Source organism: Helicoverpa zea, chromosome 12 (assembly GCF_022581195.2).
Source record: "Helicoverpa zea isolate HzStark_Cry1AcR chromosome 12, ilHelZeax1.1, whole genome shotgun sequence".
Taxonomy (NCBI): domain Eukaryota; kingdom Metazoa; phylum Arthropoda; class Insecta; order Lepidoptera; family Noctuidae; genus Helicoverpa; species Helicoverpa zea.
The window spans coordinates 5,774,442-5,791,656 of record NC_061463.1 but is presented as its reverse complement, the minus strand read 5'-3'; the positions used below and the strand labels follow the sequence as shown (position 1 = coordinate 5,791,656).

At 35.2% G+C, this 17,215-nt stretch overlaps 2 protein-coding genes across 2 annotated transcripts; both read right to left on the bottom strand.

Annotated features, from left to right (window-relative positions):
• Positions 1–11,254: 11,254 nt before the first annotated feature.
• On the bottom strand, positions 11,255–13,114 carry LOC124635089. The gene is made up of 5 exons (XM_047170875.1): positions 12,973–13,114; positions 12,718–12,770; positions 12,295–12,477; positions 11,898–12,028; positions 11,255–11,690 (listed from the first exon to the last, which is right to left on the bottom strand). Exons 1-5 carry the CDS (start codon positions 12,992–12,994, stop codon positions 11,315–11,317), a joined length of 765 nt encoding a protein of 254 aa, XP_047026831.1. The 5' UTR covers positions 12,995–13,114; the 3' UTR covers positions 11,255–11,314.
• Positions 13,115–13,376: 262 nt separating this feature from the next.
• LOC124635087 lies at positions 13,377–16,097 on the bottom strand. The gene is made up of 5 exons (XM_047170874.1): positions 15,945–16,097; positions 15,119–15,171; positions 14,701–14,883; positions 13,966–14,096; positions 13,377–13,882 (listed from the first exon to the last, which is right to left on the bottom strand). Exons 1-5 carry the CDS (start codon positions 15,967–15,969, stop codon positions 13,504–13,506), a joined length of 771 nt encoding a protein of 256 aa, XP_047026830.1. The 5' UTR covers positions 15,970–16,097; the 3' UTR covers positions 13,377–13,503.
• Positions 16,098–17,215: the final 1,118 nt, after the last annotated feature.

The window sequence follows — 17,215 nt, the reverse complement described above, 5'->3', positions numbered from 1 at the left end:
AGCATAAATAAAGATACCGCATACCTTTAGGTAACAGACGCGAAGGAATGGCACTGGCGTTTCCAGTTGGTTGAATTCTCTAAGGCACCTTTAGATGGCCTCAAGGGTGCTGTTTCTGGAATTGACGCAAAACAGTCAGATGGTACAACGTTACGACGACTAGACCCCATGATATGCCATGTATGCGGTTTCTTAAAGTTGGCCCAATGCAAATTGGAAGACAGTTCGTATTTAAAATTAGTTTTGGCCATAATCATAGTGCTGTATATATTTTAGGAAAGAGAAGTGGCCAACAGGTCAGTAGGTGAGAGATTTACCTAAATATGAAGTATATCATAACTTCAACATTTTGTCCTGAACACATCAATTCATACAATCAGGATCATACAATTCAAAAATAAAAGAAATTGTTCAGGTTACAGTATTAGTAATATCAGTAGATAGGTTTGAAAAAAAAATGCTATACTATACATACACACTGAGTTGCCATTAAAAGATAACTTTTTTTCTCATGTAACGTAAAGGCAAAGGAATCTAAGTGGACGTTACGAGCAGATGTTACGTTTTTAAACGGTTTTATTTAGCTTACCCCGTTTGTTTTATTTATTCATTCTTGGGTCAAATTTAGTAATTCAAATTTCACCCTCTTCCTGTCAACCGATTAATCTGAAATTTTGTATACACCTTTAATTCCGATGACAATACAATATAGTAATATCAATAACATTGTAAATCCAATATGGCCGCCGGCACAAAATGGCGGATAACGTAGATTTTATCAATCCCATCAATATGGGTATCAAATGAAAGGGCTCAACAAGCAGAATACAATATACTATAAAAAATTGAAATCCAAGATGGCGGCCGCTACAAAATGGCGGATAACGTAGGTTTTATCAATCCCATCAATATGGTATCAAATGAAAGTTCTCAACCAGTAGAATACAATGTACTATATAAAATTAAAATCCAAGATGGCGGCCTCTACAAAATGGCGGATAACTTAGGTTTTATAAATCCCATCAACATGGGTATCAAATGAAAGGACTCAACAAGTAGAATACAATTTACTATAAAAAATGAAATCCAAGATGGCGGCCGCTACAAAATGGCGGATAACGTAGGTTTTATCAATCCCATCAATATGGGTATCAAATGAAAGTTCTCAACCAGTAGAATACAATGTACTATATAAAATTAAAATCCAAGATGGCGGCCTCTACAAAATGGCGGATAACTTAAGTTTTATAAATCCCATCAACATGGGTATCAAATGAAAGGTCTCAACAAGTAGAATACAATTTACTATGCAAAATTGAAATCTAAGATGGCGGATAACGTAGGTTTTATCAATCCCATCAATATGGGTATCAAATGAAAGGGCTCAACAAACAGAATACAATATACTATAAAAAATTAAATCCAAGATGGCGGCCGCTATAAAATGGCGGATAACGTAGGTTTTATCAATCTCATCAACATGGGTATCAAATGAAAGGTCTCAACTAGTAGAATACAATTTACTATGCAAAATTGAAATCTAAGATGGCCGCCGCTACCAAATGGCTGATAACAATTTTTTATCAATCCCACCAATACGGGTATCAAATGAAAGGGCTTCACAAGTAGAAAACTGTCAGTAACTCCAGCGGGGCCCAACAGGGCCAAGGCCTGCCTGGGCTGCGAGATTGTTCGAAAGAGTTACCGCGGCCCTGGTACATAAAAGGCCTACGACGGAACAAAACGGTTTCTAGTCAAGAGTCTGACACTCCCTCACCGCTGCTGACCCACAGCAGGAGAGGTCATGTGATGATTTTTGGGGTTGTTAAAAAAAAAGTATCTGGAAGGGCTATGTATTGAGGAATTAGATTGTAATAAATTGTCAGGTAAGAGACCGTGTAATAATGATACACTAAATGAATTAGATAGAATGAGGAATATTCGGTACGCATTTTCATTAAATACTAAAAACTAGAAAATAAAAAATCGGTAAAAAAACTTTTAAGTTAAACGGTTTTATCTTATGTGCACTGAAAACTAGAAAATAAAAAAATAGTTACTTACCTGTCAACCTACGTAGGTGGTCCCGGTCATATTAAACTAAAATAAAAACGTAAACTCTATCGTTCGAGCTTATGTCATTATCTTATTTTTATTTATAATAGGTACAAGTTTAACAGTCAAATATGTCTACACAATATATAAAATCAGTTAGACACCCGTAGCAATGCACTTACGCAACCACCCGCTACATTAACAAGTCAACACATTAACACGTAAATAAAATATAGCATTCCACCAAAATCCGTCGCAGCTAAGGGCAAACACACACTGTCTATATAAAATAGCATTTTGAATTATTCACGTCGCACACCCCTGATGAAGGGGTTGATTATCCCCCACGCACTGGATCAGGAAGGGAAACCCAGCTTCAGGGCTGTGCAAAGGAAAAAATTAGTATCTGACATGTGGCGTGACTTCGCATAAATTATTATGCGAGTTGGTCCCAGATTTATTCATAACGTGTTTGTGGTCGGATTGATTGGAAGAATCAATGGGATCCTAATGTAAAGGATGATTTCGGACGCCATTTTGAATTTTAATAACTTTCTCAATTATATCAAAGTAATTAATGTCAGTGTCTAGTTCAGTAATTAATTTGGTAGGATCAATTCCTCCTAATTTAATTACTTACTGAAAAAGCTTCATGTCGTTTAAATCAGTTATAAAATGTAAAGAGAAAGTTTCATCAAAGTCGTTCACTTCTATAGCGAGTTAACCGTTCCCAGAATCACAATTTTCAATACGAAATAACCGAAAATCTCCCGTCGCCATTAAAACATCTTTTGAAACCCAGGTTTTCAATTACGTCGTTCTTAATTAATTTATTTCAACATAATCAATTATTTCTGAATAATTTAAAGTTACCTCGTTTTGCTTCATAGCAGTAGAAATTCTGGGATAGTGTAGATATTTGATTGAAACAGCAAAATTGCTGTTATTAGGGTACCTGAGATATGATCGCTGGATCGTTGATCCCCCAGTCTGAATACCTCCAAAGTGGCCAGTTTAACTTGGTAGGCAGAGGAATTCAGAACTAAATTGAAATGTACTGAATCCGATATGTTATTGGCGTTTCCCTATACAAGTAGCGCCCCCCAAAGCAATAGGATTATACTGGTCGCCTTGCAGTCGTATCTTGATTGGAACTATTGTTCATTTCAAGGGATTTATGGCTGATTTGTGTGTGATAAATACGTGAAGGTAGCTTTGAATGTATGGGGAGCGATGGGGACTTCCTTGATTGCTGTTAAATTGTTTAGTAGAAGTTTCCATTTAGGGGTTTGCCATTTAAAAGGGGTGTTTTGGCATATGCAGTAATTATCTCTTGATTCTAAATTAAATTGACGTGTATTGTTCATGAAGACAATATACTGAATCTTAAGTTATTGTTCATTGCTTGAAATGGAAACTAATTCAAAATAAGAATTCTAAGCTGTTCATTTTTATTGGTTCCTTATCTTAATAGACCAATACTGGTAATCATAACTAACTCAATATTTTTAATGAATATTAAAGCAAGATGACTTGTTTCACTAATTAAGAACAATGTAGCAATGCAATTAAAGTTCGGCCATTCAGAGAATGCGTTCCTGACACGTCGCGATTGAACTGACGACGTAATAACATTCATTGATTATTGATATAATAATGTTGTTTTAATGCTCCTCAATTGTTAAAACGGTAAACAACCAGCAAAAATATTTTTATCGTAACTGCAACGCCATTGCAAAGTTACGTCGTCAGTTCAATCGCGACGTGTCAGGAACGCATTCTCTGAATGGCCGAACTATAAGTTAAAATAAAAATAATTAGTGTCTCCACTTTCGCAGGTGGGGAGTGGCTCACAATTTATAGGACGGCTTGAAAACAAGTGGCCTGAAGTTTCTGTAATGTGCCTTATGTTAACTTTTTATTTTCCTTACAGCCTTATTTATGTGAATAAGTTTGTGAGTCCGTAGCCTAGTTTTGGTGTTTATGTAACTTAATTTGCAAAAACGTGAGAAATAATTTTACGATACACATTTTTCTTGGCAACTTTTTAGCAGTTGGTTTCTTTTTACTTTCGTTAATATACGAAAAAGGCTAGGGAAGAGTTGGTTCGGAAAAAAAAATCTTTGGTTAGAAAACAGATCGTTTGGGTTTAGGTACCGTTTTGTCCTAAGTTTTAATCAACTCTTAGGGTGCTTACATAAAGAAACAGGTTTCCGGTACAGACAAACCTGTACGGGTAGGTACCGATCAGTGCAGGTATAATATTTCAATACAATCCTATTCACTCACTTATATAAAGAAACAGGTAGTTTACCTGTTTCAACTTACTTGTTTCTTTATAAGTGAGTGAATAGGATTGTATTGAAATATTATACCTGCACTGATCGGTACCTACCCGTACAGGTTTGTCTGTACCGGAAACCTGTTTCTTTATATAAGCACCCTAATACAGACATCCTACTATTGACCGGCAACAAATTATGTACCTACGTACCTAGGTATAGATAAGTATGGTCAAAAACATAACGGAATAAATATTCCTTGCCCGATCTTCAGATTTACTAGGTCGAAAGGAATATGATCATTATGTTTATTGTTTCATGTATTTCTCAGGTTTTGACCTACATAAATCGAGAATATTCCTTTTGCATATAAATAAGCTACCCTCGTCAGGATAAGATGGACGGTGTGTGGAAGCCGTTTTCTTTTCTTCAGTTTTTTTTTGCTATCATTTCCCCGGAGTTTTTGGTCTGAAATGTAAGAATGTATGGACAACAAATTAAAAATACTTAATTATTTTTTATTTACCACTTGCTGTTTGATAGAGGTTACATCCACGTTCTTGAGGGAACATCTTGATGTGCCTGGACAAAATACCTATAGCCTTTGTTATTCGGGAAGAGTGTAGCTTCCCGAAATAGAAATCCTTTTAGATCGATTCTGTCGTTTCACAGCATTTTGGTACAAACAAACAAACGAAAAGAGATAATATAGCTTTCCAACAACAACAAACCGCTCTGATTAATAAATATAGTTCACTTCATTATTTGAAGAATAGATCTCAGTATCAGTATGAACACGAACATGAAAAGCCTTTTACGTTTCATTGATATAAAATAATTGGGTCTCATAAAGTGGTACTTTTCGTTGAGTGGTACCTAACGAGCACTGAAGTTTTTATCAAGCAATCCTCAACCCTAATATGCTACTGCTATAAAAGTGCCCACCATTGCATCAAAATAATTATTACGTTTTATTATGAATTATACGAGTAAAATTTTATGTTTCACAGCAATTTGACCTGCTTGTAAGTACATCACTAAATATTTTATCGCTCAACCCTCTTCCGATAAAATCTATAATCACATAAACACATTTTTATTTTATACCTCGAACCTAATCCCACACCTAACCCTTAAAACATAAATAACAGTTTTCACCGAATTGCCAACTTTATATTCACCAAACTACCCGCGGGGTACTTTATAGCGATTTACTGATGTTTGGGCCACATCGACCGGCTGTCTAGAAAAATGGACGGCCATGCATTAGCAGGGGAGGGTTAAAACGCTTAGTTGCTCGTATCGTCGGGTAAGGGTGATTTTATTTGACGGTATATCGGTAAGTAGTGCCAGTTCAGGTTTGGTATAGCAATTCAGGTTTGGTAAATTGAAAATTTGCTGGTGTAGTATTTTTAAGAGTTGGTCTACAATAATGCACTCCTTCTTTATTCTTTGTTTAGAACTCCATTGGGTTGGGTTTGAAGTTTTTAGCTTTATTTAGATCCGAGTTAACTTATTGTAAGTACATGAAATGATTTCAGAAAATATAGATTTATGAAACGATGGGCTAGTGATTAGTAAAACTGCTTCTACATAAACTTAAGTCTATTAGTTATCACTTATCACGGTGTCCAAGTAACGATGAAAACGATATTTTATACGTTGAGAACACTTCCAAAATCCCCCGTAATCCTATCGAAAAAGAAGAAAGCATATTCTTCATACACAACACTTTTCCCTATCATCTTTTTGTGAATAGAAAAAAGCTATTCAGTACAGGCCGCGAATGGCTACACCTATTTTTCGCTGATGGCAATACCGACCAACAATTGCTTTGTGTTGCCATCAAAAGAAAAATAGTAGGCCCCTAGATTGCTTTCAAGCCCTTGAGGTTGTCAGATAGGACGGTTATTTACATCCCATTGGCAAAAAACTTTAGTTTTTTTATTTAACTAGCTCGGGGACTGTGAAAGAATTGTGTTTATTTATTTCTTTCACAATAGTTTTTGTTTATCTACGGAAGAAAATTTATGCGGTTCTTGGAATCGTAGTATTGTTTACTGAGATACCTTTTAGTATTGTATGAGGAGAAATAAATAGTGTGTGGGTATTGAAAGAGGTTGCCGCTTAATGTTGATGCTGTGAAAGTGTTTTTTATTTACTTTGGAGTGAAGTATGTTTATGCTCTTTAGTTGGATATTGTTTCCAAGATTTTCATTGAATGAATTTTACGTTACTTACTTTGAGTCTTTCAGCTGCAGAAATTTACGTTGGTATGACAGTGACAGTGCTTTCACACTAGCGGATTTTTCACTCCTTCGCACGCGCTATATCTGTACGATCCGAGCAGTGGCACTTGTATAAACCGAGCGAAAAATCCGCAAGTGTGAAATCGCTGCAATAGAATGAATTTTAATATTCAGTGACGTTTATATATTCGGCCATTACATCCATTATAGAGTAGATGATTTTTTTTTCATACCACACGAAAATGATAATAAAAAATATTTCTGGATGAAATCTTACCATCAAATTATTTCTGCAAATCCACCTTTTACTCCCCCAATTGATAAAGACTTCACTTTTTATACCCCAAGTCCATCATTCCATAATGTCAATGTAGCACCCATAAAAAAGTACAGACCAACTAATAAAAAGGTACACAAAATAAATTCCGTAGTAAAACCTAAATAAGCCAATAAAGTGGTTTAATAAGCACGCATTTACGTCGAGAACATATTTTTCGGGCGACATCAGTGATATTTACTTTACGAGTGGGTCGTAAAAGGCAAATTTCATCGGGATCTGTCCTTAGCGAGTTTTATGGTGACGTATGGTGGGGGCACGTGCCATGAAACAAATGCACGGAACCGTCTTGACGATTCGTTGGAATTGCCAAAGAGGTATGTTCTCGTGTCTACTGCGGTGCGTGAATCGGTGAAGAAGACGGGGAAGATGTACATATGTATCTTTTTTGTATAATAAAGAGTATTTTTTGAGTTCTAAAATGGCAATAAGTTTGGTAAACAAGGACGTCCTATGTTTGAATTGTAATTTATCTATATTCATCTATTAGCTCTTGACAATTACATACATCCCTAGTTCTACGTTTTTGTAATTGGGCATTTATTTCCGTATACCTTCCCATTTCCATTCATATCCATTTTACATAACAGCTCTAGCTTGTGACAAAAATCCCTGAATCGTCTCTTTTGTCACAATCTTTCACTAGCAGATACAACAGATGATATCCTCTTCTCGTTTAATACGTATTATCTATAACGCTCCCCCTAAAATTGTATCAGCCTTAATCCAACCCTGAAGTGCGTATTACGGGGTATTCAAGACCCCTACACATTGAAGGGGTTCAGTATTGAAAAATGCCGTGCAAAGAGGGGGCGAAACAATTCGAACCACAATTTACAGGCTTACCTGCACTTGAATGCGATATTTTGTCAAAGTTACAATTGCTTGCAAACAAGAAAGTATGTTACTTGAAACTTAAACACCATATGGGCTACAATATTTTCAATATTTTTTCAAACTAAGATTTATTTTCCAAAATGTATAATGCTCGTTCTGTCTAGATACGAAAAAAATATCATTATACATTATTAAATAAACTGTTAATTCAACTTAAATAAACTAAAACAGTTTAGCTAAATGAACTTAAACCAAGCACACTTGAAAACTTTTCCCGCCACATCTGCGTACATTTTTTTTGCCCTAAAGTTACCTGTCCCTTTTGGGAAAATGGAGATAATAATTTCAAGCACCGCGAAGTAGTTTTAGGGGCTTTTAAAGGTATAAAAACAGTTTGGATTTTTCCACGGTTTTTGAAGCAGAAAATGGGTTAAAATAATATACTTTGCTGAAATGTTTTACGCGCAGCATTTTAATGTATTCGCCATTTTAATGTAGCATCATAATATTTGTTTCTTGTTGCAAAGGCTTCTTCATAAAAATATTTTTTTATTACAAACGTTGTCAACAAGTTACAGACGACTTATATTAATATTTTTATTGCTTGTTTGAGTGAAAATCTCTTATAAAGTAGGAGGTAATTCAACATAAAGATCTCACATATTCTTTAGTTTCAATATAATTCTTGTGCCAAACGGCCAATTTCTTCATCAAAAGTAAAAGTCAAAGTAATGTCTAAAGTAAAAGTAACGGTCAAATTCGTTTTTTCAAGGCTAAAGTGACAGCAAAACTAATAAAAAAAATGAATTTGACGGTTACTTTTACTTTAGACATTACTTTGACTTTTACTTTGGCTTTTACTTTTGATGAAGAAACTAGCTGTTAAACATTGAATATATTTGGTTAAAAATTTTGGAGTTCGTTAAAGAATACCTTAAAGTTTATGTGATAGGATTTAATGTGATTAGGTATGACACACCCGATTTACGAGTATTTAGGTAGGGACGGAACTGACTACTGTTTGTTAAATTATATAATTTAAATACAAGCTGTAAGAATAATATACCTTGATATGCTGACACTAACATACTAGTAATAGAAGGTTTATGCCTTGCAAATTTTCAATAGTCGCTGTGAAAGTCCTGTTATAAACTCCACACAAACTTCCGTTCCTATCCACGCAAGCTACAGATACAATCCTTCACACTTCACTTAAAATTCCTACAGTAGACGTGTACGTATAAAGGGACGTATTGCACGGTTGTCATGGCAACAGTAGGCACTTAGACAGGGGGAGGCTCAATATGAACTGCACCATTTGAATTTCAAGTGCTATGCAAAGCGAATCCGATCTGAGGATCCGTCGAGATCGCTTTAATGTGCTTTAGTAAACACGGATATTATTGTCTCACTCGAATACCAATTGTTTTTGAGGCTACCACCGTAATTTATAGAAAGTAAAGGTAGTAGCAATCTCTATCATAGGCTATACAACTGCTGCGGAATTATCCGAAAGAGTTACCGCCGCCCTGGTACATAAAATGCCTACGACGGAACACGACGGTAGTCAGTAAAAGTCTGACACTCCTTCATCGCTGCTAACCCACAGCGGGAGGGGTCATTTGATGATTTTTGACGTCGTTAAAAAAAGACCATACAACCGAACATTCTACTATCGAACTAATGTCATAAATCCGAAAGTTTGTAAGGCTGTATGTAAGTATATGTGCATGAATGATTGAAACTCTTTCACGGCAAAACGTTAATTTTAAATTGGGCTAATACGGACGAAATAGGGAATATTTTTAATAAGTAGAGGTATTTATATTCAACCTTTAGGAAAAAGCAACAATAGTATAGTTTTTTATTTATTAAACCAGTTTGTTAAAAAAAAAACCAACGAATCTAATACCCAAGTATCAGAATTACTGTGTAAACAATGTGAAGTAAAACTACCTTCACAATGCAAATTCCCGCTGTAATTGATCATTACGTCGCGAACGCTTCGCAAACAATTGCACGCGGATCCGTTTCAGTCATTTCAGTACTGCAGGCGCAACGGAAACAAATAGATAGCAGAATTGTATCTCAACGCTTTATGATGTTAATTATTTTTTATCATTAAAATTCTCGTACATACGAGAAAAGTTTCTGTTCCAGCATAATATATTTTTTTTTTATTGATGGGTCATTGAAAATGAAAACTTAGTAATAAGAATGTATTGTTACACGTTGTATAACAGAATGTGATTCTGAAGTTTTATCCAGCTTACTTAGGTACCCTATCAAGGCTTTAAATTCGTTGTTTAGAAATATTCGGTTTTCACTAAGTATAGGTACGTATTTTTTTTATAACTGCCAATGTTGTTGGAATCAACGCTTAGCTTATTTGTCGAGTAAGACATTTTCGGGTGAGCAAAAAGTTCAGCTCAAAACCAATACACACAAATCCTGGCCAATCGCAAAAAGTAGCCATCTCGTACTCGTTGAACAAATGTTTGATTTTATTCACGAACAAGAGCAAACTCCATGGCCGGTTGAAGACACTATTAATATTTAAACGGACAGAGCTTATTTCATACGTCAACGAGTCAGAAAATTAGAAAAAGAAAGCATTCACTACTTTTATTCTACGTTTGATAGAAGTTACGTTTGTCGTAATTTTGGTAACACATGCTTCCCCTGTTAGGTACTTGCTTATTGTCTCACATATTTGTTTAGGTCCAAATATTTTCCGTTGTTTTCTTAGACCTAAATTGTTATTATATTTTTCTTCTTCATTTTAGTACAATATATTTCTTTCCTAAGATATATTCATACAAATAACATTTTTATATCAACACGTTTAATAAATCTGAATTATGTATGATTTTATGGACAAATATGGCGCTCGAGTAGCTTTTAGTTGAGAAATCCAACTTTTGCAGACTTTCGAGATTAACAATAGACAGCAACATTATCTTCAACATCTATTAGAAACACTACAATATGCAAATGACCAGCGACTTGACAATAGCACATTAATAGACTAAGCTCTGCGCGACACGAAGCGACAAAGCGACAAATTCAATGTCGAATCCAAATCAATTAACTAGAACCAATTTGGGCGAAGTTGGACGATGCAATTAGGGATGTCGGGCTATCTGACCGAGCTAAGACTGGTCCAATGTTAACGACGTACGGGCTATCCGTAATGATTTCCATTTGTTACCCGTCTACAGTTTACTCAATGTAGTCTAACGGCCAGTTTCTTCATCAAAAGTTAAAGTTAAAGTAATGTCTAAAGTAAAAGTAACGGTCAAATTCGTTTTTCAAGGCTAAAGTGACAGCAAAACTAATAGAAAAATTGAATTTAACCGTTACTTTTACTTTAGACATTACTTTAGCCATAACTTTAACTTTAACTTTTGATGAAGAAACTGGCCGTAAGTGATATTACATGGGACAATGTTTAGGACGTTTAAACAAAAGAACGTCAGTCTAATTATAATTTTTAATGTCTCGAAGGCTTAAATTAGAACAATGTGTGTCAAAAATTTTCTTTCTTCCTTAATTTAATCTATTCTTTTTGTAACCGCTTCACAAAAGGTTGTGACCCCTCTCTCTGAAAATGGTTTCCCATTGAAGATACAATCCTTCAAAGAAAAGGTGGCGACTACGGTAAAGCCTAATGATCTCACAATTTTCTGGGTACCAATGGCTGAACATAATGCAGTACATATCTTTGGTACTCTCGTGACTGGGTTCCTTGGCTTCATGAATGAGTACTTTGGTCCTAAATCTTGGATAGTCAATGGAGTTACTGGAACGTTCTTTATTTTCCTTGCTTGCTCCACAGCTGTTCGGCATAGTAATTCTCCGAGATGTTTTTGTCTATGATGGCGGTGACTTCCCAAAAACATGAATTCGCAGCCACAGTCAACGTTGTACCTATAAAAATACAAATACTTTTTATCATAAATATTAAATACCATCCTTGGTGGATAGGTGCCTAGATTGCATTTTTTTTATTACAGTTATTTTTTAAGTAGGTATTTTTTGAATCCTATCGTATAAGTACCTAGGTTTGTATATATTAACGATTCGTATGTTACCTACAATTTTTTTGTTTCATTCGGAATACTTAATTATAATTACCTCTCATAAAAGTTACATCTGGTATCAAATTCCACCATAAGGTCAACCAGAGCCCGAGACGATGCTTGTTTACAGCGTTCTTCAGCAAATGTTTCAAAAAACGTCTTCTCTGATCCTTCTATAGGCACTTCCTAAAACATTCAATGAGGATTTTTATTCATTTTAAGCCCACTGTCTTAGTGAAAGATTGGTCATTCGGTCCCTGTTACATTGAGACTAGGTAAGTTGACGTACTATTTAAAACGTTTTTGGCTACATTTTGATTATATTCCGTTATAAATATTTATCTACAAAATTAATGTTATTGTAGCTATTTCATTTTATAACTCAAAAAAGTTAATGTCTTTATTAGTTCCTTTATAGTACAAGTATCTCAATTACTATCATAAAAGCTTACCTGCAACTTATTGAACATTGCCGAAACCACTTCATCGCTATCATTAGAAACGGCAACTAATGACATTCCGTCCAGTGCTGCGTCTGCGCACAGTTCTAACAACTCTTCCATTGCTAAAGGATTCTTGTTCACCTCTGTACCCATGCATACGGACTCATCTTGGAAGAAATGATCGTTTATTATCTGAAATACCCAAAATAGTGTATAGTTTTACTCAGGTTCCTAGTCTAATTTTCCTATGACAGAAGTGCCATTAATATGCAACATGTAATTCAATGTGTTTATTTAATTGCTCTGCCTTGTGTAAAAATTATTCTAACGCATTTTTGCCAATCGTTCAAAGCGCGCCTTCTCACGATTTTTTTCCAACAAGCACCTGCTCTATAAGCATTAGTTATTTACGGGGAAAGTCGATCAACTTACTTTTAAAGCGCCAGGTAAAGTTGCCGATGATAGAGATTCAATTCTGTATTTGCCTAAAAAATAGCAACTCTTCAATATCCTGAATATATTTATACTGACTAAGTGATGGATTAACGCACAGCCTACATTTTCTTTATATGTACCTACTAATTAATAGTTTTAAGCCTACTAAGGAATTTATATAAAAAAAAGTTTAAATAAGTATTAAATAAATAAGAACACAATGGTTTTTTTTGTAAAATAATTAACACTTACCATCTGTCGTAAACTTCACCATTGTTTGTCCAATAATCAAAATATTTTTTTCTGGAACAAAGGTCTGCTTTCCAAAATACGCCAGTGCCAAATACCGAGCTTGCCCTTATGTGTCGGTATTTAAATGAACAGCTGTATTATCTGCACAAATATTTTATGGCAGCATAATAAATAAACCGACATTGTTATTTAGAGTTTTTTGACTTCCCTAATTTGTGGGCCAATGAGGATAAATGTACCTTTGATGACACACTGTGTTATAAAAATACAATAAAAAATAATATGAACCAGGGTTGGCTTAATCAATGATTTTTTTTATTTGGCAGTAAGTACATTATTTGGCTGCGTACCCTTTTTTTTACTAAATTATATTTTTTCACAAATACTACAAAGGAAACACTACCTATAGAATAACATTTTATTTATATTTTTCTAGACATTTTTTAGATTAACAAACTAGATAAACCGGTAATACAGGATAAAATTATGCAAATAACTGAAAAATACGTATTAACTACTCTGTTTCCCCGACTAATCAATCCTTATTGCAGCCCCTTCACAAGTGGTTTCAGCACCAATTCTCTCCGAATAAGGTTTCCCGTCAAAAACAAATTCTTTTAATGGGACATCTATGATAACTTCGAAGCCCAAATCTTGGCCGACTTTCTTAGACCCAACTGCTGACCACAATGCATGGCACAGTTGCGGTGGCTTCTTCACAGGTTTACTTGGCTTCATAAACGAGTACTTCGGTCCTAGGTCTTCAGTTGTCATAGGAGCTACCGGACCGTCTTTTAGTTTCTTAGCCAGCTCCATCGAGGTTTTGCAGACCAATTTCGCCAGGCCTTTCTGTCGATGTGCACGGTGGGTCCCTAAGAACATCAGTTCGGAACAACAATCGACGCCGTACCTGAGAAAAAAACATTTTCCTTATAAACGAAATAATTATAACTTGCAGCTGCTTAATTTTGTAGGTTTTTAAAGGTCACTTACCTCTCAAAAAAGTTACATCTTGCGTCAAGATCTACCATGAAATCCATCATTTCGCGAGACGATGGTCGTTTGCATCGTTCCTCGGTGAATATCTCGAAAAATGACTTCCCAGATGCCTCCGAAGGTTTTTCCTGAAATTTTCGTTTGACTGTTCAAAAACAATAAGCCTTATCTTTCACTAATCCCTAGTATTTTTTTCCTTTTCCAAAAATTATACGTAGAAAACCTGAACCTCACTATGAAAAAAGAATTATGAGAAGTGAGTGAAATGCCATATGTTCGAGAGATCATCGACGCCATCAATATACAGACAGACCGCCGTATCTACAATTAGCTTAGAAACAATTTCCGTTCTTATAATAATGTTATCTTTTTAAAACAGACAATCATTATGGAGTTGTTTCTATTATAAACATTAATCACTTATCGGCTATTGTTATTGTTTGTTCAAATTATCACATCCAGGTCAAAGTTGAATTATTTTATCTAATTTCTAAACAACATTTTTAATAGATTTACGTAACTATTGAAATTCTATGTGCAAAAAACATATTTAAACAATTACGATACAATCAGAAATTACGATACATATATTTAATAATAATAACATTCTTAGTTCTGACACTACCGATCTACAGGCCGACCGATATGAAAAATTCTTTCACTGTTTAATAGACCATTAATCCATGAAGGCTACGTGTTTTATGCTAGTACAGATATGATAAACATACCAACCTGCAATTTATTGAAAACCACAGAGACCACTTCTCCGCTGTCATTATCAACGGCTACAACTGATAAGCCGTCCAACGCTGCGTCTGCGCATAGTTCTAACAACTCTTCTTGTGCTACAGGATCTTGATCTATAGCTATACCGATACAAACAGCTTCATCTTTCAAAAAGTAGTCTTTAAGTACCTGAAACATTAAAGTTATGGGTAAATAAATGATGTAAATGACCGATGGGGTAGGTAATAATGTTTTTATTCACATACCTAGGAGGATAGCTCGAGTATTCGTATATGTACAGTCAACTTCAGGTCAGTGGTAACAGTTTTATAGGTAAATCGTACTTATTACTATTGAGTTAAGGTGTATGACAGTTACCACTGATGTGCAGTCTACTGTACAAGGTAGATAATATAGTACTTACTTTTAATGCACCAGGAAACGTTGCAGCAGACAGAGATTCTATTCTGTATTTACCTGATACGTCACAAAATAAACCTCATTAATCATTTAAAAGCGAATCATAATTATAATGCCTAAGTACCTAAGTAAGGGTGCACCGCAATTATCTAAACAGGTTTCATTTTACCTACACAAGGAAAATGTGATGCACGATCACTTCAGTTATTGTTATTTTTTTCTCATCAAACCACAATAAATTAATTTACTTACTTAGAAACACCAGATAAATAACTATCATACATAACTATTTAACGTGCCATCCGAAATAAATCCGAAAATCCATACGTTAAACTGTAGGTCCCGGCTGTCATTGAACATCCTTGCCAGTCGTTATGGGTAGTCAGAAGCCAGTAAGTCTGACACAGTCTAACCAAGGGGTATCGGGTTGCCCGGGTAACTGGGTTGAGGAGGTCAGATAGGCAGTCGCTTCTTGTAAAGCACTGGTACTCAGCTGAATCCGGTTAGACTGGAAGTCGACCTCAACATGGTTGGGAAAAAGGCTCGGAGGATGATGACTTATAAAAACCTGTAGGTACCTAAATAAACAACTATCATACATAACTATCTAAAATTATCAAATCCTCCTGCCTTTATCCCAACTTTACTTGAAGTCGGCGCATTATATTTTCTTCTTCTATCGTAGACAGAAAAGATCTGCCCTCATCTTACAAATTATAATCTTCCTAACCATATCGGCAAAAATATGCGGTCTATTGGTCAAAATTCATTATTCACAATTTGCTATTCATTTACCTACATTATATTATTATAAATAGATAGGTACTTACCATCTTCAGTAGTATGCCACTGCATTTTGATAAAATTACACTATTAACACAGATTAATATTTATTAGAAATAAAGGTTGCGAAAAGTGTGTAAATTGCTTTTAAATACCGCGATAACTGACGCCCTTAGAAGTATAGATATAGATTCTAACAAGGAAACGCGTGTAATACACAAATGAATAGGGCGACACGACTAATCCACGCGACTTCTATCGATATCGATAGTTTTTGTCACTTGTGAGCGCTGCATAGTAAATTGTACCATGCAGTTTTCAACCACATCATTTTATCCGCACTGAGTCACTGCAGATTACCGTACCGATCCATCCGTTGTTTTTCGGTTAGATATCGAAATTTGACGTAATTTAAGTCAAATTAAATTTCTAATGACATAAGAACGTTATATCTATCATATTGTTATTGCAACCCGCAGTCATATTATATTTATTTATGGTCATTCTACGTATCGGTTCCATTTTGCAAGTAACACTTAGAATAAATTTGTTTCACTAACGAAGACACGAAAATATTAACTATCGATAGGTGAGTTAGTTCAAAATATACTTACTTTTCCTTACAGGTGAGATCTTTTGATTTTACGACATTAACTTCAGATTATTTCTGCTATAATAATAATAGATAGTGAGAAGAAAAGTGTTTAGGGGGGATTCCGTACCTTTTTCTTTGCCACCATGCCTATCTGACATTTCTATCGATAAATCGTTTTATTTAACCAGTTGTGTTCAAGGCCGTATTTGTGTTATGGTCGTAAAAACCATGGCCATGGCCATGCCTTATATTATGTATTTCTTTTGAATTGCTAATTATCGTTCGTTTGGGGATTTTTGAATAATGAAGGAAAACAACGTTGTTCAAATTATGTCTTATACATTGTTACTTTAAAGTTTTTTCTGACTTGGGATTATTGTTATACCTTCCATTGTGATATTGTTGTAACTAACGTCATTGCTAAATGAGCATGTTTAACATTCTTTAACGATTCTGCTAACCTTAAATGTTACGTTAGGCTAGGTGCTGATTGCAACTTTTCGTCACCGTGACTTTTTGTCACTGTCACCTGCTGTCACCCATGGTGCGCTCACTGAATCTGTTCTTGGGTGACAAATCGCATTCATTTTCGTATGCCGGCTGAGTGACAAAAAGTCACCAGTGAGCGGACTCCCATTGTAATGTACGTACGTGTACGCGAGTGACAGTCACGTCACTCCGGCATTGCCTGCTGCTGCAACTATTTGTCACCGTCTTATCACG

Coding starts and splice junctions, on each gene's coding strand:
- LOC124635087 (XM_047170874.1), bottom strand. CDS start 15,969: ATGCAGTGGCATACTACTGAAGATG. Junction 15,172..15,944: donor GTGGCATACTACTGAAGATG/GTAAGTACCTAT, acceptor GTGACGTATCAG/GTAAATACAGAATAGAATCT. Junction 13,883..13,965: donor AGATGTAACTTTTTTGAGAG/GTAAGTGACCTT, acceptor TTTTTTTCTCAG/GTACGGCGTCGATTGTTGTT.
- LOC124635089 (XM_047170875.1), bottom strand. CDS start 12,994: ATGGTGAAGTTTACGACAGATG. Junction 12,029..12,294: donor CAATGTTCAATAAGTTGCAG/GTAAGCTTTTAT, acceptor TGAATGTTTTAG/GAAGTGCCTATAGAAGGATC. Junction 11,691..11,897: donor AGATGTAACTTTTATGAGAG/GTAATTATAATT, acceptor GTATTTTTATAG/GTACAACGTTGACTGTGGCT.